At 40.3% G+C, this 27,014-nt stretch overlaps 1 protein-coding gene across 1 annotated transcript in view; it reads left to right on the top strand.

Annotated features, from left to right (window-relative positions):
- The window catches only part of MND1 (meiotic nuclear divisions 1), a gene marked incomplete at its 5' end in the record, with an annotated part of 40,320 nt that extends 24,807 nt beyond the window's left edge, over positions 1–15,513 (top strand). The window contains 4 exons of the mRNA XM_084245590.1: positions 1,477–1,551; positions 2,666–2,780; positions 8,129–8,173; positions 15,188–15,513. Of these exons, the coding sequence (XP_084101716.1) occupies positions 1,477–1,551; positions 2,666–2,780; positions 8,129–8,173; positions 15,188–15,294 (342 nt within the window). The 3' untranslated portion in view covers positions 15,295–15,513. The remainder of the gene's footprint in view (positions 1–1,476; positions 1,552–2,665; positions 2,781–8,128; positions 8,174–15,187) is intronic.
- Between the last annotated feature and the right edge of the window lie 11,501 nt (positions 15,514–27,014).

Raw genomic sequence — 27,014 nt, 5'->3', positions numbered from 1 at the left:
AACTATTCATTAATATGTATTTTCTCATTGGAAAATCTCCTGAATTTAATGTTGTATGCATTTATTAATTATTTCAGGTGGTTCCTTCAGGGTGGAGTTTTAACTTTCTAAACATGGCATTATTTTATAAATGGGAACCCTTGTTTTAAAGAACTTGATCTCCTTGCTAAATTTAGGACTTTTAAGCTTATTTTGGCTCATAAGTTTGCAGCAGATTTTTGGTTTTTAACAAAAGATAATTACTCTCCAGAAGAGGTATGACTTGGTGGTGGTGGTGTCTCATTGGCATCACAGATGGATCTTGTTCGCACAGGATTAGAATAATGACTTGGGAAGCATTGAAAGAGTGCTTACAGTGCTCCTTTATGCGTACTGAGGAGAGGAAGATTTACAAAAGACCCAGTAAAGCTACCAACTTTCAAAAGACACTGTGATTTTTAAGCAAAAAAGGGTGTCTAAATATTATTCACTCTCTGCATATAATAGGTCATATTGTAAAAGGTCAGTGTCTTATCACAACCAAAACAGAGAATTCATCCAATTATTATTTCCTAAACATTTATAATTCAAGAGTGAGGATGGAGTGGAATACATTTTAAGTAAGTTCCTTACCCAGTCAGATGAGTCTGAAATTTCTAACTAATTTATAGCAAAAGATGTGCTGGAGAATTGAATTCTGGGAATTTGCTCTGATTATTTAGTTATGGCCCCAGGTAAGATTAGTAAAATTGAGACAGAACAAAGGCAGTGTTCTGGAATGAACCAATCTTTTTTTGATGTGGGGCCCCCTCTAGTGAATATTCTACATCTGTAATCTCTTTATGCTGTTAATTATTTTATCCATCTCCTTATAACATATGTTAAAGCTTAATAAAATGATTATACTGATCAACTTAAGGTTCCTAAACATGGATAAATTCAACAGACTAATAGATTTTTTTCTTTTCTGCAGACTTAGTATATAAAGCATTGCAGTTCCTCATAAAATACTTCAAGGATAAGAAGTGGTGCGTTCACTTTTGACTGTTAGTGAAGCAGCTCGCGATACTGCTGGTCTGGGGACAGTATAGGTGTGTTGAAAAGACTAGTCAAAAGTGAAATGTAATTTGAAGGGAAAATATATAAAAAACAGATGTTTTTAAATTTTCAATTCAATTTTTGACCGAATCTTGCACCTCAAGTTATTTGAGAGAAGGTGGGGAACATAATAAATGAAGACTGTGTAGGAAGGATTGAAAGCATGTATTAATTTCCTGTACAGGAGAAGAAATAATTGTTAAACTTTTTTTAGTCTGCACTAATGATTCCCGGTACTTGGTTTTCTTCACATTGGAGACATTAGTTTCAGTAATTTTTGATTTTTGTGTTTGTTTGTTACATTGACTTGGCCAAAAGCAAATTTCATTTTGTCTTCTTATAAACTTCATAGCAAGTTTCTCTTACCAGGCCATTTTGCTTGTTTTTTTAATTCTTTAGTTATCTGAGGGAAACCAAAAGCATGCAACCCTACAGAAAAGCATTGAGAAAGCTAAGATTGGCCGACAGGAAACGGTAAGTCTGAGTCTGCAATGGAGTCAGAGCTGACTGAAAAGCGAGGACTCTGGAGCTTTCTATGAGGAGACTGCTCTGCTGCCAGCCACACAGGAGAGGGCTGGGAGGTGGTGCCTGGTGGGACTCACTAATTGTGATTAGTTTTTAAATTATTGTGGTATTCTTATGGCAGCATAGCTGAGACACAAACCCTAGAGCCGCCCTGCTGGGTTTCTGAGTCTCCTAAACAATTCGTCCTTAGTTTTCTTAGTTGTACAATGGGGAATAATAAAATCTACCTCATTGGTTTATTGTGTGGATTAAGTTAGCTGATATTTGCACAGTACTTAGAAGAGAACCTGGCCAAAGGTAAGCCCTGTATATAAACATGTAAATTTTTAGTGTTGTGTTTTTGAAAGTGTTGCCACAAAGCAAATCGAAAACTAGCAGTATAGTGATATTGTGGCCTTATAATAGTTCTAAATTAGTTAAATGTATAGTGGCTTATTTTATTTTAAAAGGTGCAGTGTTTTCTATGTTAGGGTGTTTTTAAAGTCCATTTACTTTCTAGTTTCTGATTATCTTTACTATTTTAAAGATGAGTCATCCTTAAAAGTTGAAAATTGTCTAAAACACTGCCATAAGATATATATATACACAATAGACATTTTTTTTAATATTTATTTATTTATGCACACAAGAGCTGGGGTATAGGCCAGAGGTGCGGGGGGGTGAGAGGTTTTACCAGAGCCAGAGTGGGGAACAGAACAGGCGGACTGAATGAAATACACTGCTGAAGGGAGCAGCCGGCAAGTCAGGAGAGGTCACAACAGACATAATCTTATAAAACTACCCAGTAGCATTTTTTTCCAACTTATAATGACGTTGTTTTTGGGTTGATCCATATGTAATTGGTAATCTTTCCTTTATTTATGAGTAATCCATTCTACATATAAATTCCACTTAGTTATTCAGTCTGTATAAAAGATGCTTGAGATTTCAAAGAAAGGTGAGTTTGTTCTTATACTGTAACTATGTGTTATATATATTGATATCAAAAGCCTAATGTACATTATTTATGAGAACAATAGTCATTTGATTTGTTACAATGTTACATAACTTTTTTTGGATGCAGGAAGAGCGAGCCATGCTTACAAAGGAGCTTTCTTCACTGCGAGACCAAAGGGAGCAGCTAAAGGCAGAAGTAGAAAAATATAAAGAATGTGACCCACAGGTTGTGGAAGAAATACGTAAGTTTTGTCACATCTTTGCTAAACATTTTTTTTGATCACACCTTTGCTAAAATTTTTAGTGAGAGAGACTTTATGCTCGTAGTTGTCTGGTAACCATTCTGTGTGCATCTGAGAAAATAAAACCTTTAATAGTATTAATGTTGCATTAATATTTCCATTAAGGAATCTTAATGTTAAAGCATCACAAAGCATGACAGCTTTGACATTTTAAGCATTTAAAGAGTAAGGAAGGTAGGTGAAAGGGTAAAGACATAAAATCTTAGGAAGCTGAGGAGCTGGATATGGATCTAAGTTGGCCCCATGTACCTTAACTCTAGAAAGAAATCCATCCACCATTATCTTCTAGGAAAACTGATTCCAAAAATACAAGTGTTTGCAAATTGCAGAAAATCATTCTGACTATTGACTTGCCTTTTGAATATACCAATGATGTTTTACCTACTTTTAAACCAGAGTTCCCAAAGCTTCATTTTGCATAATTTTATATATTTGTATAAAGATATACATTTGAAGAGTTGAAGAAATTAAAGACTATTAGAAAGACATTACACTTAATTGCTCTCAGATGCATAACTTTCTTCAATTTTTAACAGTTCAGTTAGTGTAAATCTGAGGTTAAACTTAATTGTACAGACAGGTCCCCCCTTGCAAATGATGGGAGGGACTGCTCTCATGCAGGTAACATGCAGCCATTGAGCTGGTCACCCAGGCTGATTTTCAGGAGGCAAAAGGATCCTTTGAGCTGGTCATTTCCCGCGAATTAAGTACTTGGAAAGATGTGTTAGATCTTTCACACTGCCCACAGATTCATTTCATTTACATCCTCCAGAAGAAAGCAAGAACCACATCTACTGCTTAAAAATAACCATTTTAACCTATCTTTAAGTTTTAATTATTGCCAATGAAGCGCTAAAGATGAGCACATCAAAGGAGTCAAGGCGTGGGGTAGGGGGTACTGTAGGAAGCAAGGCCTGCTCACGACTCATCTTGAAAAGGAAACAAACTGTTTTTCTGTTTGTCTGTCTTATAAGGACATGACTTCTTGGTGTTCATAGCAAAGACCAGTGGTGGAGGAGGCCAGGTTGATCACAAGACAGACTAGGAAAAGCACAGATATTTGCTGTTTTGATAATGAAAAGAATGATCCCTCCACTAAAATTTCCCCAGTTTGGTCATTTTAAATAGCTTTTTCCCCCTTTAAATTAGCCATTTCATTTTTATTTTTTCCCATCACCATCCATTATACCCCTTTGACCATCCCTTCCTCCCCGCTCCCGCTAAGCCCTAGAAACCTGCAGTGTCTGGGATGAAAAGTACATTTGCTTGGATTAACAGTGGACCAAAACTTGCAGAAGAAAGGATTAGTGTGTTTGAAGACCTAGCAATTGAAACTCTCCAAGGTGAAACTCAAAGAGAAATAAAAACATTTTAATATGAAAATAGCTTTTTTGAGACCTAGGACAACTTCCAGCAACCTAATACACGTGTGATTAGAGTGCCAAGAGAAATGTGTGTTGAGAGGAAGAGGGGGGTTATCTAGGCCAGAAAAATGTTTGAAGAAAGTCTAAATTTTTTTCCAAATTAATGAAAATTATAATTTGTAAAGCCAAGAAATTTAAATATTTAAGTAGCACATGGGAGTGATCTCCTTATCACTAAGTGTAGGGAACGTAAGTTTAAACTTTTTTTTTTTTAAAGATTTATTTATTTATTTATTTATTTATACAAGCACGGGGTACAGTCAGAAGCGCAGGAGGGTGAGAGAATTCACCAGAGCCAGAGCGGGGAGCAGAGCAGGCAGAAGGACCGAAGTACACTGCTGAGGGGAGCAGCGGGCGGCAGGAGAGGTCTGCTCACCATGTGGGACCCTCCTCTGGTGGCCGGGGAGCAGACGGGGATCGAACCGGCGCTGCAGAGGACGCGGGCAGCTTTGCAACCCAGCGCTCAACCGCTGCGCCACCAGGGAGGCCACATAAGTTTAAACTTTAACCTCTCCTCACCCCAACCTCCTTCCCCAATAAAATTACTGTTTTTAAAATGTTCCCTTTGATAGTGAGGGATCTCATTGGATTTCAGCTATCATAGTATTGAAGTATAGATTATACTGGATTAAAGGATTATAAATGCCAAAAATTAATTTTAATAGGATTTAATTCTTGATAGCTTGACTATAGCACACTTTAGGACAATCAGCTTATCTCTAAGTCTGTCATGGTTTATTTTAAAGCAGTTTTTCTGCCAATAATAGCTGTAACCTTTATGTTCATGTGGACTTGGCTGTGTATTATCTCTTATTGCTCAATAATTCCTGCAGGAAATATTTGTGTTCCATCATGCCAGTTTAGTTATTGATATCATTAAGTATTAGCAAGATTGCATGCAAAGTTCCCATAAGTGAGAAGCAAAAGCATAAGTTATTAAGATTGTAATTTTATGTACTCTAATCATTACTTAAGTAAAAAGTGATAAAATAAGCTGTGGTATAAGTTAAATTTCCATAGAAATACTTAAAAGGAAGTCGTAGAACTACTTAAGAAATTTTCTTAGAAATATGGGCCTCTGGACCTCCCTGGTGGCACAGTGGTTGAGCACTGGGCTGCGAAGCTGCCCGCAGCCTCTGTAGCACCAGTTCGATACCCGGCCTCCGGCGAGGGTCCCACATGGTGTTCAGACCTCTCCTGCCACCCGCTACTTCCCTCAGCAGTGTACTTCATCAGTCTGACTGTTCTGCTCAGGCTCTGGTGAATTCTCTCACCCTCCCGTGCTTCTGACTGTACCCAGTGCTTGTATAAATAAATAAATAAAAATAAATCTTTAAAAAATAAAAAAAAGAAATATGGGCCTCCCTGATGGCCCAAGGGGTTAAGTCTCAGCACTATGAAGCTTTCAGCTGCCACTGCAGCACGAGTTCGATTCCCAGCCCCACCCACGTGGTGCAGCAGACCTCTCCTATCTCACCTGCTGCTTCCCTCAGCAATGTATTTCAGTGGATCCACCTGTTCTGCTCTGCTCCCCACTTATCTCTGGTGAACCCTCTCTCTCTCTCTCTCTCTCTCTCTCTCTCTCACACACACACACACACACACATACACATGCACACACTGCATCTCTGGCTTACATCCCAGTTCTTATATGTATAAATAAAATAAGACAAATCTTAAAAAAAAAAGAAAGAAATTAGAAACAATGCCAGGATGACAGTGAAAATAGTAAAGACCTCTGAAAATACACTCTTCTGTGAAAGCTTGCAAAAATTGTCACAGCTTTTCCACAATTAGTAACTTAGCAAAGGCTTACCGAGCCTTTTCAAGAAAAATGACTGAATCTCAGTGGGAACAGCAAGCTTTGTAGTGTTTTGACTTCTACTCTTTCTGGCTCAGTAGTAACCTTGAAAAATAGCTGCCCCGCGTTACTGCTTTCAGAGGAGAGGAGATAGCATGGAGTTCCAATGCCTTAGGACCCTCATTCCTAAAGAATTCTCATTATTTGATATTTTGAGTATTTCCTGAAAGACACCACTAGAAAGGATTGTCTTGTTTTACCTGGCTTGGTGTATGCCCAGTGCCAGAAGCCTCTCCTTAGGGAGCATTTGTCTAAGATAATTACAGGCAAGAGTTGTAACTTCACATCTGTTTTAGGCAAGCAGTAAGTAGACTAATCGAACAAATTAAAAGGAGAAACTTAAAAATGATGTTCATAGGTGCCTTGAAAAGCAACATATTCCTGGAAATCTAGAAGCCACATGCATGCAAATGGCTGTGTACATTCTTAGGAAGGAACTGCGACGGTCCTGCTCTCCATCCAGCTGACCTTGACATTCAGTGCAAGCAGGAAGTGAAGACAAAGTAGAGTTGTAAACTTCCTAGCTGAGTGTTAAAACATGCACTTACACACACACACACCACACACACACACCCTTAGCAAGGACTTGGAGATTTAGTGATTTTGTCCAGGTGGCTAAGGAAATTTGTGTTCAGTCATTAACTGAACAATAACCAAACTGAAGACTAGAGGCTTCATTGGCTACACATAGCGAAGAATATATACTTTACAGGATAATCATTAAGCAAACAACAAAACTACAATGAGTAACAACCATCACGCTGGAAAGGAAGGAAAGATCTGATTTCCAGAATGGCCAGATTACATTACTTTAAAGTGTTCATTTTGCACCAAAAGATTTGCTAGACATGCAAAGAAGCAGATATGACTCATGCACCAAAACATGCAGACTTTGTCAGCAGCCACTGCAGCACGAATTCCACCCCTGGCCAAGGAGCTACCCACATGGCACAGTAGACCTCTCCTGTCTTGCCCGCTGCTCCCCTCAGCAGTGTATTTCAGTCAGTCTGCCTGTTCTGTTCCCCACTCTGTCTCTGGCAAATCCTCTCACCCATCATGCCTCTGGCTTACACCCCAGCTTTTGTATGCATAAATAAATAAATCTTTTTTTTTTTAAGCTAAAGAAAAGCATGCCTATGGAACTGAAGGAAAATCTGAGAGTAATATCTTACCAAATAGAGAATATCAATAAGGAGATAGAAATTACTGGGGGGAAAAAAAAGAACCAAACAGTTATTCTACAGTTGAAAACTGCAATAACTAAAATAAAAAATTCTCTAGTGGGACTAACAGCAGATTTGAGCAGGCAGAAGGAATCCATAAGCTTGAATATAGTAAGATATTTTGATTGAAATAACCTAATCTATCAAAAAAGAGCAGAAAACCCTAAAGCTACAAGAAAGAAACAATTCATCATATATAAGTGATCTTCAGTAACCAAAACTTCTTCATCTAGAAATATTTTCCTTCAAAATAAAGGATAAAATAAGATTCCCATGTAAACAATGGAGAGTTTGTCACTAGCAGACCTGCCCTAAAAAAGGGGGGGAGTCCTTCCCGTTGAAGAAAGGACTTTAGCTAGTAATTTGATTAATATGAAGAAATAAAATACACTTGTAAAAGTTTCTACGTAGGTAAGCCTAGAGATTAGTGTTCGAGCATTTTTGTTTGTGCCCTACTTGTTCTCCTATGTCATTCACAATAAGTGGCATAAAAAATAATGAGAAGCCTATGATGTAGGGCACACAATATAAAAAATGAAATTTGGTATCTGTGGGGTGGGGAAAGGCTCCCAAGACTAGTATAATTGCAACTCTCTAAAATTTCCTTGGAAAGTTGAGCTGGTTTGTGTTATACAATATTATGTCCCTATTTGAGCTTTTTTTCCATATTTTATTTAATCTTTTGTTCACATAAAAAATCTATAGATAGCTGAAGATAATTATGTATATATGTATGTGTGTTTCTATATATGTATTTTTTTTCTCTTTTTTTTTGTTAAGGTCAAGCAAATAAAGTAGCCAAAGAAGCAGCTAACAGATGGACTGGTAGGTATTATAATGGCACTGGTAAGCTGTGGTTACACTTCTCCCACACTCACTAGGATATAAAATCTCAGTGCCTGGTGCCTGGATTTGTTCAGGAAAAGACATTTCTGAAAATATATGTATTGATGAAGTTTTTATACATTATTTCAGTTACCTAGGGTTAATTTTCAAATCTTATAATTCATTTTGTAATATATATTTGACCCTTGAACATCACAGGGTTTTGGGGTACCAGCTGCCCCTTATGATCAAAAAATGGTGTAAAACTTCTTTTAAGCTTGTTGATACTTTTAAAAATAATTTTGATAACACTGTTTTCTTCCATCATGTCTCAAAGTAAAGGCTTTAAGAAAGAAAAGAAAAGAAAAATAATTTTATTGATACAACATTGATTTACGCAACTGTGTGTACATACAGGTTCACACCTGTTCACGTGTATGTTACCACCCAAAGCACCAATGATCCTCTTCAGGCCCCCCTCCCCTCCACCACTTGCTCGCCCCTACCCTCCTTTACCTATGGTCACCTCAGTTCTGCAGTCACATTCCAATGGTGGTTTTGATTAGTTTTGTCTGTTCCTTTGTTTTGTTTCTTTATAGTGCACATATAAATGAAATCACTTGGTATTTGTCTTTCTCCTTCTGACTTAGTTCACTTAGTATAGCCCCCTTCAGTTCTATCCGTGTTGTTCCAAATGGCAAGCTTCATCTTTTTCATAATTGAGTAGTATCCCATTTTGTGTATACAGTACATCTTCTTATTTCTTCTTTTATACTGTTTCCTTACCAACAATGTAAACAGTCAAGTAACATATATTTTGTGTTGTAGGTAATATATACAGTAGAGAAAATAAATGTTATTTAAGAAAATCATATGAGAATATACATTTATAACATTATACTGTGTTTACTGATACCTTAAGTTTACATCAGCTGTTTATAAGATGAATTGTCTGGCAGTACACCTATATCAGTATTTTCTTACATGATACGAAACACTGTAAATGTTTTATGTATAACACTAGACATCAAAGATGAGGAGATAATGTGAAAAAGAAAATCATATATCTGCAGTATAATGATTCATGCATTTATATTTCCTGAGAAATGTCCATGTTTAAGTTCGCCTGCTTAGTTTATACCCATATTGTTCAAGGGTCAGCTGTATAAGATTATTTTTGTAAAATGAATGATTGCTTCCTGTTTAATTTTGTGCGACTTTTCTCAAATTAGACACTTGAACTAATCAGTTAACCTTCATATATAGTACTAAAAGACAAAATTTAAGAGTTCCATGGACTCCTAAAGATTCATCTTCTTGTTAGTGGTACTGATAGCTGACAGCTTTTGAGGACTGACCTCATGCCCAGTATGGTAAAGGGTATCTGTGGTGCATTCTCCTTTTTTTTTTTTTTTTTTTGTGGGAACCTCCCCGGTGAACGGGGAACGAACCGGCGCCACAGAGGCTAGGAGCACTCAACCACTGCGCCACCAGGGGAGGCCCTGATGCATTCTCCTTTTATCCCTACAGTCTTGTGAGGCAGACAGGATTAGTCATACCTTGAAAGATGTAACTGAGTCCATCAGTAGCACATGATCAGCTAGGTCCCAGGCAGATAAAAGAATTAGAATCCAACTTTTCTGATTTCAGATTCCAAATTCTTTGCTGCTATATGATGCTATCTTTTCTGTCTGTCTTCCTGCTTTCATGTTAATGCCTTATTCATTCGTTGCCAATGGATACATGCTCTGGCCAACTCAGATATTCAAAAAAGGGAATTAATAAAGCACTGTATGTGTGTCTTAAAGTTTATACAAAAGTTAGTAATGGTTGCTATGAATTACATGTATGTGTGATTAGTATTGTTAAAACCTGTCTCAAAATTATACTCATGTTTTTCCAGTATTTAATTATAAAATAATAGTAGTTGAACTTTTGGTAAGTATTTATAATGTCTTTACATGTATTACTCATCCTCATTTTGTTTCCGTGGGAGAGCATGAAGAGACTGCATTGATGCAGAGAGCCGTCTAAAGTCAAAGGTGATTAGTCAGCAGAAAAACAGATTTGGGCCAGGTTTTCCTAGCTCCATGTCCAGGCCTCTGTATTTCACCAAAAGGTTAATCATTTTTCCTTGTTTGTTTTAGAATTCAGTAGATTGATGAAATCGGTATCATTGGCCTTTGGTGCCTTATACAAGTATAATCATTTATTACAATGTTATTTCTTTAAAATATGCCTTAGTGATAAGAACAGGAGGATTAAAAAGAACAAACTAACATTAAAGAGAGTGAAATGTGTCTGACAACATATAAATAAAGTGATACTGTATGGGCTTAAGAGATGCAAAATTTTTAGTAGGACGCAAAAGCAAGTGGATATTTATTTTATTTTATTTATTTTTTAAAAGATTTTATTTTTTATTTATATAAGAGCTGGGGTACAGGCCAGAGGCGCGGGAGAATGAGAGGATTCACCATAGATAGAGCGGGGAGCAGAACAGGCAGATGGACTGAGAGCACTGCTGAGGGGAGCAGCGGGCGAGACAGGAGAGGTCTGCCCTGCCATGTGGGCATCTCCCTGGCCGTCTGGGAATTGAACCTGCACTGCAGAGGCTGTGGACAGCTTCACAGTGCTGCGCTCAACCTATTGCGCCACCTGGGAGGCCCAGCAAGTGGATATTTATTTTAAAAATAAGAGTCACAAAGAGATTTCCCCCAGCAGTCTCAGCAAAGCAGCTCAGCAAAGGTAGGGTGTGTGTGTGTGTGTGTGTGTGTGTGTGTGTGTGTGTGTGACTTTGAAAGGCATCTAGACTGAGCTGTGATTAGCCTTGTGACCTGGTGAGCTGCATCTCACCATTCAGTGTACATGACCTACCTCATGTTGGGGAGAGTTCAGTAAGATAGTTTTGTAAGCTTTTTATCTGTTAGGCACATCGATAATCAAGCACTCCCCTTTCAGTTTTCTCTTAAAAATCCTTTGTTTTTCTAGTTGATCATAAGCTTCCAAAGTTACAGTTTTAAAAAAATTTGAAAAACCTTTTTCCTTATGGTATTAGGTGAGTAAGAAACTGAAACTTAGGGCCTCCCCGGTGGCGCAGCGGTTGAGCGCTGGGTTGCGAAACTGCGCGCGGCCTCTGCGGCGCCGGTTCGATCCCCGGCTGCTCCCCGGCCACCAGAGGAGGGTCCCACATGGCGTGCAGACCTCTCCTGCCGCCCGCTGCTCCCCTCAGCAGTGTCCTTCGGTCCTTCTGCCTGCTCTGCTCCCCGCTCTGGCTCTGGTGAATTCTCTCACCCTCCCGCGCTTCTGACTGTACCCAGTGCATGTATAAACAAAACAAACAAACAAACCAGCAAACAAATAAATAAAGCATGCCTCTATAAAAAAAAAAAAAAAAGAAAAAAAAATCATGTTAAAAAAAAAAAAGAAACTGAAACTTAAATTCAGGTAGGAAGAAAAGCTGTTAAGAACCATATTTCCATCTGATGTTACAACTAACCCCTTCCAACATGAGTGTTATGAAAAGATTGTGTAGATAAAACAAACTATACCTCAGAAAACCTCCCTTCAAAGCAAACAGAAAGAAAGCATCAGTAATAATTGTAACTAAAGATTTATTGTGTCGTTATTATTAATGTAATTTGGTTTCTTTTTACTTAAAAAAAAGCACCCTAAATTCTATCTGCAATTAGACTATTTATTGTTCAGTAATTCAGTATTTTAGTTTTATGGAATGAGAGATTACCTCAGGGTGTAAATATAACTATAAATATCACATATAAGTGTTTTGTGACATTAAATATACTTTGAATGTGATTTAACAAATCACTTTGAATGTGATATAAAACCTTGCTTAATAGGCATATAATATATAACTGCTTTTATATATTTTAAAACATGTATCTTATTGTTATTTAAAATAATTACAAAATATATTAAGCACACATAATTATGTAATATAATCATCTATTTGATGCCAGTAGGGGTCCTCACATGGCCTCAGACGTCTGAGGCCATGTGACATTGCCCATCCTCTCCCTATATATGCATCTTGGGTCCACCATCATATAAATTAACTGACATTCTTCTAGTCTTGAGGCGGTTTATTTAAAAAAAAAAAAATTTTTTTTTTACTTACAGCAGTGTCCATATAGTAGCAAAATTATTTGACAGGAATCAACAAACTGCCATGGTTGTTAGGAAACTTATCTTGGAGGCAACATCCAATAGCCCAGGGAAATTTTATTCTTCCTTAATTGATTCATTAAGCGTTGTTGTGGAGGAGCTTCTGTCCTTTTGTTTTTAATCATTGAAAGTTTTTCATAAAATTGAAAGGTTTGTAAAATAATAAAATGAGGATGTGTGGACTGGAAACTCTTTCCTGCACAGGCTGCCTCCTGGGGGTGCACCCTCTTCTCCCTGATCCAGGTTGGAGTCGATCACCTCCAAGGTTCCTACAGTGTAGTATCTGTTCTCGCATTTCCTGGGATTTTTCTGTGCTCATGGAGACTGTTCTGGAAGATCTGCCCATAATTCTTGATCTTTTCTCTCTGACAGACATATCACTTTGGAATATTTAGTAATATTTAGTAATAAATTATTGACTAGTAATAAATTATTGACTTGTCTTTCTCTGCCCTTCTGTTGGCTTGAAGGCATTAATCTCTACATTTTAGAATACTTATAATAAACTTAATGCTTATCTTAGGTAGCAGTGGGCCCTCTAAATATATTTGTCTACAATTGTTGTGAATGTCTGTGGGTTTTGAGTAAATCAAACATCATTCTGGAGTTTTTCATACTATTAGTATCCTCTTCTAGGTCCTTATAAAAGTAAAAATTTGTTTCAGATTGTTATCCAAAAATTCATTTTTTAAATTTTTTTTAAAAACAGCACTTTTTAAAGATGTATTTATTTATGCGTTCAAGAACTGGGGTACAGCCCAGAGGTGTGGGGAGTGAGAGGATTCACCAGAGACAGAGTGGGGAACAGAACAGGCAGATTGACCAAAATACACTGCTAAGGGGGAGCAGCGGGCGAGTCAGGAGAGGTCTGCTGTGCCATGTGGGTAGCTCCCTGGCTGGCCAGGGATCGAACTCGTGCTACAGAGGCTGAGGACAGCTTCATAGGTTGCATCTTAACCCCTTGGTTGAGGGGTTAGGTTGCATCTTAACCCTTGACCGCCTAAGGAGGCCCTCAAAGATTCATTTTAATATCTTTGAGAGTACATCTTGAATTGAATGAAATGAGGATATTTTGTTAACATTACTCCATTTGATGCAGTAGTCACCTTAGAAGTGAACATCATTTCCAGCATTTAATTATTATTTGATAATTCAAATTAAATTTCCTGGAACAATGTTTTTAACTTGCCAAGGATGTCATAACAAAATACTTCATACTGGGGGACTTAAACAACCCAAATTTATATTCTTCTAATTCTGAGGCTGGCAATCCGAGGTCTAAGGAGCGGCAGGTTTGGTTCCTTTGTAGGCCTCTCTCCTCTCTCCTTGATTTAAGGTGACTGCTTCCTCAGGGTGTCCTCACAGGGTCTTTCCTGGGCACCCTGGCATCTCAGAATGCCCTGCTTTTCTTTTTCTAAAAAAGACATCAGTCAGACTGGATGAAGGCCCACCCTAAATGGCCTCATTTTACCTTAGTCACTTCAAAATCTCAAAAAATATAGTCTCATTCTTACTTAGGTACTGTGAGTTAGGACTACAGCAGATGAATGGGGGGGGGTAGAGATAACTAACAGCAGTCCTAAAGAACCTCTTTTAACCCTTTATTTCATCACCACCACTAATCTGGTAGTTCACATTGTATAGAAACATCTGAACCAGAAAAACCTACCATTTTTCTGTTTGTAACACATTTTTTTTTTTTAATAGAGGCATGTTTTATTTATTTATTTATTTATTTATTTGTTTTGTTTATACATGCAGTGGGTACAGTCAGAAGCACGGGAGGGTGAGAGAATTCACCAGAGCCAGAGCGGGGAGCAGAGCAGGCAGAAGGACCGAAGTACACTGCTGAGGGGAGCAGCGGGCGGCAGGAGAGGTCTGCGCGCCATGTGGGACCCTCCTCCGGTGGCCGGGGAGCAGCCGGGGATTGAACCGGCGCCGCAGAGGCCGCGGGCAGCTTCGCAACCCAGTGCTCAACCGCTGCGCCAACCGGGGAGGCCCTGTAACACATTTTTTATTACAAAGGCTGTATATGTATATTAAGACAAATGTCTAAGATATTTTAAAAAGAGAATGTCATTCTCTTGCCCCAAGAGCAGCCACTGGGAGCTTGCTGGCACTGCCCCGCTTCCCTCACTGCCTGTTCATGGAGGCACTTCCAGGCCATTAGACACAAGAGGGCTTTTTCTTTCATTACACCGTGTGAAGATCTTTGACTATAAATCTTTATAAACAAGTGCTTTTATTTCATTGGGTTCATTTCCTTTAAGTAGATAACACTTATTTTCAGTGGTGAAATGCATTTTAAATTCCTCCGAGAGGGCACTGAGGCTGCATCTGTTCCTATCTTGGTCTTAAGATAGGAGAACCCCCTTCCCCTTCCCGCCTCACCCCTTCTCCCTCACACTGACCAGATTGTCTGGAAGTCATTACTCTCTGCAGGGAGGAAGAAGAGGCTGCGGGGAATGTGCTCCGTCTAGGAAAAGAGCAGCTCTGATTCTCGAGGTCAGGTCACAGTCCTGACACACACACACACACACACACACACACACACACGCGCGCGCACGCGCTGCTTCCCCCCACCCCCACCCCTCTGGACAACCAGAAGCAGCACCGCTAACCTTGCCTGACTTTGGACTGTTCTCAAGTCACGTATTCTCTAGTGGCAACCATTTTGCTGGATTTTTAATATGAGATTTATTGATTCAAAATGCTCTTATCGCGAGGCTTCTGACAGTAATACAGAAAAGTAAAAAGAGACAGTCTAATTACATTTGAAATGTTTTCTGATTGTAAACTTAAAAAATTATTTCTTGATTTTCTTTATAGATAACATATTTGCAATAAAATCTTGGGCGAAAAGAAAATTTGGATTTGAAGAAAATAAAATTGATAAAAATTTTGGAATTCCAGAAGACTTTGACTACATAGACTGAACTATTCCGTGTTGGTGATGGAGCTGTCTGCTGAAATATGCACTTTTCTACTTTTCACTGCTTTCACATTGACCTGTAACTGTGTTGATCATTTTGTTTATCTTTAGTAAAGTATAAAGTGTAGATGTTTTAGACTTGTTTGCTGGTTCACAAGAAGGAAGTTGGCTTTTCTCACAGCACCCACAGGCAGGACAGTGCGAGCGGAGGCACCCATGAGTGAGGTCTGTGGGAGTCCCAGAGGCCAGCGCCATCATAGCACATTTCCGTTGCATCCAGACATCAAATGTTAAGCGCTAAGGGTGTGCTGGGAGACCCCATTCTACATGTAAACCTGCACATAAATGCTTGGAAATAACCTTTAATGCCCTAATGGCTGCTTTCCTATAATGTCAGGACTTAGTGCAATGTTCTACATCATGTTTGCAAATTTCCCACAGAAAAATACTAAAAGAGGCTTTCTCAAATTTAGAGTATGGCATGGGCATTCCTCAGACAGGACTATTTATGATGAACTGATGCCTTTCCAGAGAACAAGCCCCGGCCCCTTTGTCCTGACATCTGCGCTTCCATAAGGTGGCCCCTGGCGGTAGAAGGCCACACTGCCCACCAGAGGCCAGGGGTTTCTTTTCAACCACCTAAAAAATAAAGAGTAGGTTAAAAATAGCTCATATCCAGTGTGTATTTCTCTTTCCAGTTCAGCTTAGGCATTTAGAATATTTGCAAGCCCTCCAAGACAAACGTAAAGAAAACCAAAACAAAGGTGTGGGATGCTTTTTCCATACATGCCTTTGGTTTTTTTCCCCACACTGTCCAATATTTATATTCTTTTAAGTAACTTGAATGAGATAGTCCATGTATCTGGAATGACCCAAATGGCATCCAAACCATTTGTTAGTGAATCTGGCCTTTGTATTGCAGGAGGTGTGGCCCCGGGTCCTACTTAATCACTTCCTGGAGGTGGGCGGGGAGCAAATTGGTCCATCTTTGTTCTTGGGGCCAGTTTATATTGCCTTAGGGTAGGCAGCAGCTCTTCTACTGGAGAAGTATTTGATGTCAGAGACAAAGGACAAATAATAAAAATAATTCATCTGAAGCCTTTCTCTTAAACATTAATTGTGGGAATTCCAAAATTTCTCAGACTTTGCTGTTAGTCAAGGAAAAAAAGTGCTTCCTTGTTTAGAAAGAAGTAGTATATGTACTCAGAAAGGAAGCCATTTCTAATGATCCCTAGAAAATTCTGGGTTTTTTAGGTATGTAGGCAACTTTGAAAATTTTTTGCAGAGCTATGAGAATGACTGATCTAGCAAGAGCTGGTAGTGCCCTCCGTAGCCAGAAGTGTGCTGGTTAAATGTCTACATGGACTCAGGAAGTGGGTGCAGGGCCTGGTTATAGTAATTGCCTCTTCAGGTGCAAATACGCTAAACCTATTTCAGATTAGCACCTTAATGACAACGCAGAGCTGCGGATAGGCGCACAGCATGCCATCACTTGGTTTTTCCACCACAGAAAACAGACTAAGTAAATAATCTCAAGAGCAGAGATAATGATAAAATGTAAAATAATTGGGGAGTGATGAGTTTTGAGTTTTTACAACTTTGTTTTTATACAGTACTGTCAGAGTTTATTTAATCTTTAATGATGGCTGTGTCCACTGGGCTCCCTACCAAACAGCTCGAGGCTCACCTACTCTAGCACATCACTGCTCTGAACCTTTAAGAGCTACATTTGAATTTGCTCTTGTCTAAAATTAAAGACACTGATTAAGAACCACAGGAACTTGGCCCAACTGAGCTCTGGTAATCCTAAGTCCTGGATTGGTTTTGTTACTGAGCCTAGCACAGTAAAGCTTATATAGACAGAGTCAAATTACATGTGATCCAGATCAAATTCCATTCAGCAAATAATGCTATAATTGATACTCCCAGTATCTTTTTTGATGAATTTTAAAGTATGAAAGGCATTTCTCCACAGGTAGTAATTTTTTAAATCTCACCATCCTGTTTTTAGAGAGTTCTAGGAGGAAGATTGTACAGTCTTCTAATAAGTTTCACAGTTGTTTGGATCAAGCCCCTCCAATGTCCCTTCTGCGGTTGGGCTGTGACCAGAGTATCCACAAGGATGAATTGGATGTGATTTTTCCTGTGATGTTTGCCACGTCATTTGTCTAAAGGGATTACAGAGTTCTTGGCCAGTCTCAGAAATAGATGCTATTATCCTTAGCATTTTCAAGCATGATTCTCTTTAAGGGATTAGGAAAGGATATGAGTGTAGCTGGCAGCCAAGAAGCAAGAACCACCCTGATAACTCTTGAGCAGAAAAATCTGAATAATATGATAATGCTGGGGTTTTTGAGAACATGACTGGAGTAAAATAGAAAACATTTTTCAACTAATACGGCATCATTTGTCTTTGTTTTTAAAAATTGATTGATTTATGCATACAGGAACTGGGGTACAGGCCAGAGGTGTGGGGGTGAGAAGATTCACCAGAGACAGAGTGGGGAGCGGAACAGGCAGATGTATTGAAATGCACTGCTGAGGGCCTCCCCAGTGGCGCAGTGGTTGAGCGCTGAGTTGCGAAGCTGCTTGCAACTTCTGCAACACCGGTTCGATCCCCGGCCACCGGGTGAGGGTCCCACATGGCGCACAGACCTCTCCTGCCACCCGCTGCTGCCCTCAGCAGTGTACTTTGTCAGTCTACCTGTTCTGCTCTCCGCTCTGGCTCTGGTAAATTCTCTCACTCTCCCGCACTTCTGACTGTACCTAGTGCTTGTATAAATAAATAAAAAATAAAATCTTAAAAAAGAAAAATACACTGCTGAGAGGAGCAGCAGGCGAGACAGGAGAGGTCTGCTGTGCCATGTGGATAGCTCCCTGGCAGGAGATTGAACTTGTGCTTTTGCAACCAGGGAGGCCCTAATATTAACATCATTTGTAAAAGCAGTTAAAATGTGACCGATGGTAGAAAGTGTCTTAAAATTATGTATAAACTCCATTTCAGGATGTGCTTCCTGATTATTGCTCATGTCATTAGGAAAATATACTGTGTTTTGAAATGGTTCATTATGGTGAATTTACATATTTCATACTTATCCCAGTTTGACTTTTTTTTTAATTATTTGTGTGAGAGGAGACCAGGTCTTGTGGCTATCATTAAAAATGCTCATTAAATCTCAAATGATCTCTAATGATTTGTTACAAATTTCTAATAATTTGTTAACCAAGACTGACTAGCTACCACCCTGAGAGCCAATGCAAGGCCTGTTTTTTTATCGGGCATTGAGCTAAGCATGCCTTTTTATGTTTTAAAAAATAATTTTTTAAATTTTTATTTATTTATTTACACAAGCACTGGGTACAGTCAGAAGCGTGGGAGGGTGAGAGAATTCACCAGAGCCAGAGCGGGGAGCAGAGCAGGCAGAAGGACCGAAGTACACTGCTGAGGGGAGCAGCGGGCGGCAGGAGAGGTCTGCCCGCCATGTGGGACCCTCCTCCAGTGGCCGGGGAGCAGCCGGGGATCGAACCGGCTGCAGAGGCTGCAGGCAGCTTCGCAACCCAGCGCTCAACCGCTGCGCCACCGGGGAGGCCCTTGGCCCTATTTTTTAACTGAGACTATATTAAATATATAAAGTAACTTGGGGAGAATCGACATCTTAATGATGATGAAGCATTTCAGTCAGGAGTCGGGAATGGCGCTCCATTGGCTCACACATGTATTTGTTTTTCCTATTTTTATGATTTTCTTTACATAGGTTTTCTACATTTCATCAGTGTATTCTTAAGTATTTTTTTTTTTATGTTCCACTGGTAAAGGGGGTTTCTCTTCCATTGCCTTTTCTATCTGGCATTTATCTATGTAGCTGAAGGTTATTGGTTGTGCATCTTAATTTCACATCCTGCTATCTTGCTAAATTCTTTGAGTTTGTTTCATCATTAGTTCTCTGAAGTTTTCCAGGTCTCCTATCAAATCATCTTCAAATAGAGAGTTTTAATTCTTTTCTAAATCTTAGGCTTCTACTTGTTTTATCTAATTACTTTGGCTAATGCCACCAATAAAACAGTAATGGACACAGCATCCTTGCCTTGTCTCTGGCCTCCATAGGAATGCCTGCAGTATTTCCATGTTATATAATATGCTGGTTCTTATATAATTTCTTTTTTTTTTTTTAAAGATTTATTTATTTATTTATACAAGCACTGGGTACGGTCAGAAGCACAGGAGGGTGAGAGAATTCACCAGAGCCAGAGCGGGGAACAGAACAGGCAGACTGACTGAAATACACTGCTGAGGGGAGCAGCGGGTGCAGCAGGAGAGGTCTGTCGCACCATGTGGGACCCTCGCTGGCGGCCGAGGATCAAACCAGCGCTGCAGAGGCTGCAGGCAGCTTTGCAACCCAGTGCTCAACCGCTGCGCTACCGGGGAGGCCCCTGGTTCTTATATAATTTCTAATGTCAAAGAAGTATTCATCTAGTGTCAAAGGTGGGGCCTTCCCGGTGGCGCAGGGGTTAAAGTCTCAGCACTATGAAGCTATGGCCAGCCACTGTGCCCTGAGTTCCATCCCCGGCCAGCTACCCATATGGCTCAGCAGACCTCTCCTGCCTCGCCTGCTGCTCCCCTCAGCAGTGTATTTCAGTCAGTCTGCCTGTTCTGTTCCCCACTCTGTCTCTGGTGAATCCTCTCACCCACCTGCGCATCTGGCCTGTACCCCTGTTCTTGTATAAATAAAATAAATCTTAAAAAAAGAATAAAAAATTGTCAAAGGTTTTTTCCCCATCTATGAAGATAAGCATGTGATCTTTCTATTTAAATCTACTAATAAGGTGAATATATTTATTTAATATGTTTCCTAATCTCAACCACCTACACATTCTGGGCACAAAACCTACATGGTCGTGGTGAATTATTTTTTTCATGTAATAGTAGTCTTTTTACCAGTATTTTGTTTAGAATTTTTGCATTAATATTCACAAGTGGTATTGGTCTATTTTTATTTTATGTCCTCTCTTTACAGATTTGGATTTTATTGTTAATACTTGCCTTTTGAAAAAGACACAGAAGTTTCCCTTCCACTCATTCAGTTACGTAACATTGGGACTCCCTGGTCTCTAGAGCAACTTAACTCTAAACCAACAAAAATGATTCCGTTCACATGGATCAGCACTTTCGTCTTTTATTTTAAAGTTTGAAAAGTTTGTTTTGTTCAAAATGTTTGTTTTACTTGGCTGTCTTAAAGACATACCATAGTTTATTTGACCAAGATTGATGGACATTTTTGTTTGTTTTCACTTTCATGCTATTTTAGACGATATTTTCAAAGGACATTTTCAGATTTACCTGTTTGCACATTTGTGGGAGTTCTGAGGATGTATCGCTACCCAAAAGGAGTTGCTCTGAAGAACTGATCCTCTGAGAAGAACATGGAAATATAAGACAGAACTGAATTTTGTAGAACAGTAATGACAGATGATTCTTTTTTTCCCTTCTCCCCAAGGATTTTTAAATTACCTTTTCCGTGGGTTTTCAGAAATGAATTCTAAGTTATTTTTTATTAAAAAGATTTATTATAAAGTGAGAATCTTATCAAAACAGATTTGTAAAAAAAACACTGCCTAAGTTAGAATTTATTAATGATAAAGACAATTTGTAATTAACGTTCATGTGTCTTTAGGTTAAAGATTAGCTTTCAAAAATTAAAGCTCAAATGGTTTCTGGAAAACCTCTCTAAAATATACCTTTCCGATTTGGAGATGGGATTCGATACAGAAAGGGTGAGGTATTTGGCAAGAAGCCTGAACTTGGAAGGCTTCATGTTTCTCATAACATTTTGAAAAGTAACTATGGGAACTTTTTACACATTTAAGTTGAACAGATGTATAATTTTTTCCTGTCCAGTTGTAGTTTTTCCCATGTTTGGGTCCTTCTTGCTTCTAGATGCTTCCTTGGTCACGTGGACTCTGGGGACCCACACCTGACTGGTACAGCTAACTTAGGAAGTTTCCAACCAAAGAGATTTGATTTGACTCTTAGGTCAACTGAAACAAACATTTTGCTTTAAGTACCCTATTAAAATCTGTTGTGACTCCAGGGATTGTCCTTAACAAATAAAAATATACTGTCTATAACAATTTCCTGAGTGGATACAGAAAAAGAACTTCTTTTTTGGACTGGTGTCAACATTTGACAAAGTACCACTTTAGGGACTAAAGTCCCTAGATATCAAAATTATTTTGCATGATGTTTCAGAGGTTGCTTCACTTTTCTCATACCTGGGCAGGATGTTTAGTAGCACAAAAGCTGCATTGTATCACAGTGTTAACTATGTTTTTTTTTTTTTTAAAGATTTATTTATATAAGCACTGGGTATAGTCAGAAGCACGGAGGGTGAGAGAATTCACCAGAGCCAGAGCTGGGAACAGAACAGGCAGACTGACGAAACACACTGCTGAGGGGAGCAGTGGGCACGGCAGGAGAGGTCTGCGCGCCATGTAGGACCCTCGCTGGCTGCCAGGGATCAAACTCGCACTGCAGAGGCTGCGGGCAGCTTCGCAGCCCAGCGCTCAACCGCCGCACCACCATAGTTAAGGGGAGGCCCTTAACTATGTTATAGGATTTTAGGAATAGGGCCTCCCCAGTGGTGCAGTGGGTTGAGCGCCACACTGTGACACTGTCTGTAGCCTCTGCAGCTGCAGGTTCAATTCCCAGCTGGCCAGGGAGAAACCCACATGGTGTGGCAGACCTCTCCTGTCTCCCATGCTGCTCCCCTCAGCAGTGTTTTTGTTCCATCTAACTGTTCTGCTCCCTGCTTTGTCTCTGGTGAATTCTGTCATCCCCCATGCCTCTGACTGTACAGTATAAATAAAAATAAATAAAAATAAATCTTTAAAAAAGGATTTTATGAATAAGGTGAAATATTGGAATTAAATATATTTTGAAGACTCAAATGACCCCCTTATTAGACAAAAAGTGCCTTAAGGGGACACTGATTTTTCCACTGTACACAATATTTGACACAAAAGAATTACACCTTCATCATCTCCTGCATAAAACAGTCTCAACATTTCTTATCAAAACTTTTACTTAAAGTTGTAATTGGCCTTATTCCAGAAAGTCTGTAAGACAGCTGTTGCTTTCAATCAGCTTTTCCTCTCAGTCCCTACAACTATTTCAAACATTTGCCGTGCAGGCCTCTCTATTCAACCCAACTTTTCTCAATTTTCTCTAATTATTTTTTATTTTTTATTTTTACATTTTATTGTTTTTAAATTTTGTTTGTTTGTTTGTTTTTAAATTTTTTTAAATTTATTTTTGCATGGAAGAACTGGGATGTAGGCCAGAGGTGTAGGAGGGGGAGGTGAGAGGATTCACCAGAGACCGAGTGGGGAGCAAAATAGGCAGATCTACTGAAATACACTGCTGGGGAGACAGGAGAGGTCTGCTGTGCCATATGGGTCAGCTCCCTGGCTGGGATTCAAATTCAGGTTGTAGTCGTGGTGATCGTGGTGAGACATAACCCCTCCACCAAGAAGGCTTTTTTTTACATCTTAAAAGGACAGATTCATTAGGAAAAGGAGAAAGAAAAAGGCACCTGTACAGTCACAAGTGGGCAGAAGAGCTGCCCGGGGGAAAAAAAAAAAAAGTTTTTATGAGCACTTTAAGCATAATCTCACTTCCTAATCATCCTGCACATGCTGATGCTCACACCAGTGCTTCCGGTGCAGGCCAACCTCACCGCCACTGCTGGGGACCCACCTCCCTCTTGATTGCTCCAAGGCCTTGCCTCATTTTTCTCTTCTTCCTTCCCCTGTTGTCTTCACTCTTCCTCCCTGCTGCCTCATCTTTCTTAACACAGCTCCACAGTGTTGCACAGAACTATGTTGACAGTCACAATCAAACACCATTCCTTCCCCTTCTATTTGATACTCTGGGGATCCCCTAAACTGTTCAATGATCCTTGAAAATGTTACAGTGAAAATACTCTTTATTTATCATCTGAACATTCACTTAACTTCAGATTTTTCAGCTGCATGAAATACTGACACAAAAAGAAATGAGTTCTTTTTTGCCCAATAACAAAATTTTAGTCCAAGTTACACATAGTATTATAAATGATATTTATCAAATATTAGATTAGCCACATTAAGAAGTAATCCAGGGCCTCCCTGGTGGTGCAAAGGGTTAAGACACAACCTATGAAGCTGTCCACAGCCTCTGAAGCACGAGTTCGATCCCCTGCCGGCCAGGGAGCAACCCACATGGCACGGCAGACCTCTCCTGGCTCGCCTGCTGCTCCCCTCAGCAGTGTACTTCAGTCAATCTGCCTGTTCTGTTCCCCACTCTGTCTCTGGTGAATCCTCTCACCCCCCACACCTCTGGCCTGTGCCCCAGCTTTTGTATGCATAAATAAATAAATCTTTAAGAAAAAAAGTAATCCAGTGGAATAGCTTACTGGTGCACTGCAGTATTCTACACAAATGTCTCCATTTGTCCTAAGAAGCCTATTGTTCTCAGTGTGGCAGTGTTTTACCTTCTGTAAACCTTGTATCTCAGTCACATCATCCTAGTGGATTACATTGCAAATGGCTTTCAGATAGTCAGGTCTGACATGTCCTCTCTGCAGGTAACAGACATGCTCCCCACATCAGCCCCCGCGTGGACTAAAACCTGTGGCTCCTTGCAAGGATCCTGGCTAGGACAGGCAGCGTCTGTAAGCGGCCCTGTTCTGAAACCAAGCCAACCCCAACCTGAGCCTTGGTCACACACAGTTACAGAGATCAACTTCTTGAATTTTCGAAGGAGTCAAAATCCCGTTTGATGACTTCCAGCCATTTGGCTTCTCTACCTCCTTTAGGTCTCAGGTTGTCCAAAAAGTGGTGTGATTGTTTGACCTCCACCAGGGAACTTTGTGCAGGCAGAAAGCTACCTGCCTCAATGCCACTCTCAGTGGATCTGGGTGGTGCTTGCCTTGGTGGGGCTGCGTGACCTGGGTGTGAGCGTGCCGCTCCAGGACGCCACCATCATAGGGCAGGTCAGGGAGGCTGTCCTCTTGGAGCTGGAGACCTCAGAGCTGGCACCAGCTTCCTGCTGGGGCCACACCCCACCCAGGACAAGATGGTGGTCCCGCTGCCCCAGGGCTGCCTCCCAGCTCCAGGCCGCCCCCTCCAGTCCCCTGGAAAGGATGAAAGAGTTCTCTAGTCCTGGTCTCAAAGAATTCCAATCAAGTGAGTGGGGCAGACACAGAAATGAGCAATTAAAGAACTGAAGAACGTCAAGGTGAGGTGTGGACAGGTGTTAAGTAGCGCTGCAGACAAACATACCCCCTCACCAACCCAAAGGTGAGTGAGTTCACCTCGAACTTACTGTCTATTCTGGATCCCAGTTTTTTAATTTTCTTTCATCTACATGGTAAAATGCCATTGTACTTTCATTATTACTGTTAATACAGTTAATATAAATAGTAAAATGTATATGTAAAAATTATTGCTGTTCAGGGCCTCCCCGGTGACGCAGCGGTTGAGCGCTGGGTTGCGAAGCTGCCGGCAGCCTCTGCGACGCCGGTTCGATCCCCGGCTGCTCCCCGGCCACCGGAGGAGGGTCCCACAAGGCGCGCAGACCTCTCCTGCCGCCCGCTGCTCCCCTCAGCAGTGTACTTCGGTCCTTCTGCCTGCTCTGCTCCCCGCTCTGGCTCTGGTGAATTCTCTCACCCTCCTGCACTTCTGACTGTACCCAGTGCTTGTATGTATAAACAAACAAATAAATAAATAAAAATCAATCTTTGAAAAAAAAAATATTGCTGTTCAACATTTCAATAGGTCAGGTGTTATGTTTTAATAAATAAAGGGAGAAAATAAGTATTCCCCATCTATATGCTTGTTTATTGTTGCTGTGTGTGCTCAAAAAACACCTGAAAGAATGTGTAGGAAGCTTATTAATAGAGGTTACCCGTGTGAGGAGGTGGGGAGGGGGCTTTCTTCTGTTCCTTTTCATAAATTGTATTTTTTGTTTGTCTCACTTGTTCAGAGTTTATAACATAAATCCTGGAGGTCTGTGTACCTTATGGCCATTTTCTACTTCTTCCATGTGAGACAAATCAAGCCAGTTTTGTCTCTTAATTAAGGAATTATCAGCATGAAATTTTGTTCCTCTGAGCTCTTTACCAGGCATGCTTTCTAACCTAACTCATTTCTTCAAGGCCCTGCTCAAGTTCAGCGTCTGTCGTGAGGCCTTCTGGGATGACTGCCCTGATCTGGGATGACCGCGCTGTTCTGGGATGACCGCCCTATGTGATGTGGTACGTCCATCCACGTGGCACGGTCACCTGTTGCTTGGTAGGGTTACCTGAGTGTTCATGTTTGGATACCTCTTGTCATATCCCCTAGATTTCCAGCATTTTCCTTCTTGCATCATCCACATAGATGGCACTTAATATTTCTTGAATTGATTAATCTAGTGCCTTCACTGAGGATAATTACTGTCTTAATTAAGACCATTAAAAAGAGAACTAAACAAGTGATTGGGATTGTCTCTTAAATCCCTGGAAAACTGGAATCATGGATCTGGAGTCAAGCAGGCTTGCATTCAGAAGCTGGCTCTCACTGTGAACTTCAGCAGATTTCTTAATTTCCCTAAGCTTCCATGTCCTCTTTCTTTGATGCAATCATCTTACAATGACCTGTCCCCCCAGCTGAGTTTGTTTGAAGAATTAAGTGAAACATGAAGCTGTGCTCCAGCAAAGCAGACGAGCTCAGTATTTTGTAATTCAGGGACACTGTCCTCGGTCACTTACAGTGGCAAGTCATGGGCCATGGACACAACAATCCACTGGTCCAAGGAACCCCTCCAGCCCCTCCCTCCCTTCAGCACCCCTTCCAGGCAGCCTCACACTCAGGCCATCCTCTACTCCGTCCAGGACAAGAAGGCAAGTTACAAGAATCCCAATTTGGAAGTCAGGAAACATTTCCTTATTTTAAAAAAAAGCATCCTTGTGCCTGGTGGTTAGGGGCTTCAGAATATCTCCACTGGGTAAATGGGCTTCTTTTGCCCCATCTGGAAATCCAAACCAGGTCTAAAAGTGTTTCTATGGGAAATTATGTTCCAACAACTGACTTAGAAATGAACCACTGGAATGCAGCTTGTCTGGGGACAGCGTGTAGGTCAACATTCATAACTCATTGTCACTGAAAGGGGAAATGACATTTATTTTGCTATTACTGAAACATGCTGCACGTGTGTTTTCATAGCTGTTTCTCAGGACACCTAGTATCTAAAGTTATTTAAAGTAACAGCCACATAAGCGCATCAGATTGAATGGATATTTCTGGGTCCAATTATATTTAAGCTACTAACTCAAGCAGTTCAGATGCGCGGGTTAGGTGTCTTTTAGACATTCTTAGAGTTTCATAAGGGAGGCAGGGAGCCTTTTGCTTTGCAGCATTCCCCGGGTGGTTATATAACCTCTCGGCTGGAGCCTGCTCCCTCCTGCTCCTTCTGAGGCTCTTCCCTTGTATGGTAACTCAGCAGCAGCTCTTGGTACTGAAGTGAGCAAGTCGAACCCTTATTAGGATCAGTTTAAATGTCAAACGGCTAAGATTAAGAATGTCCAGTGTAAAGAAGCCCCTAGGTACTCCAGGGATCCGCAAGATTGGGTTTGAGATAAAGTTCTGTGAAGAAGAGGTCTGGGCCGCCTGCTCTGGAGGAGGCTGCATCCTAATAAAAAATTCATT

Source organism: Talpa europaea (genome assembly GCF_964194135.1).
Source record: "Talpa europaea genome assembly, chromosome: 10".
NCBI classification, from domain to species: domain Eukaryota; kingdom Metazoa; phylum Chordata; class Mammalia; order Eulipotyphla; family Talpidae; genus Talpa; species Talpa europaea.
This window is presented reverse-complemented; position numbering and strand designations above follow the sequence as displayed.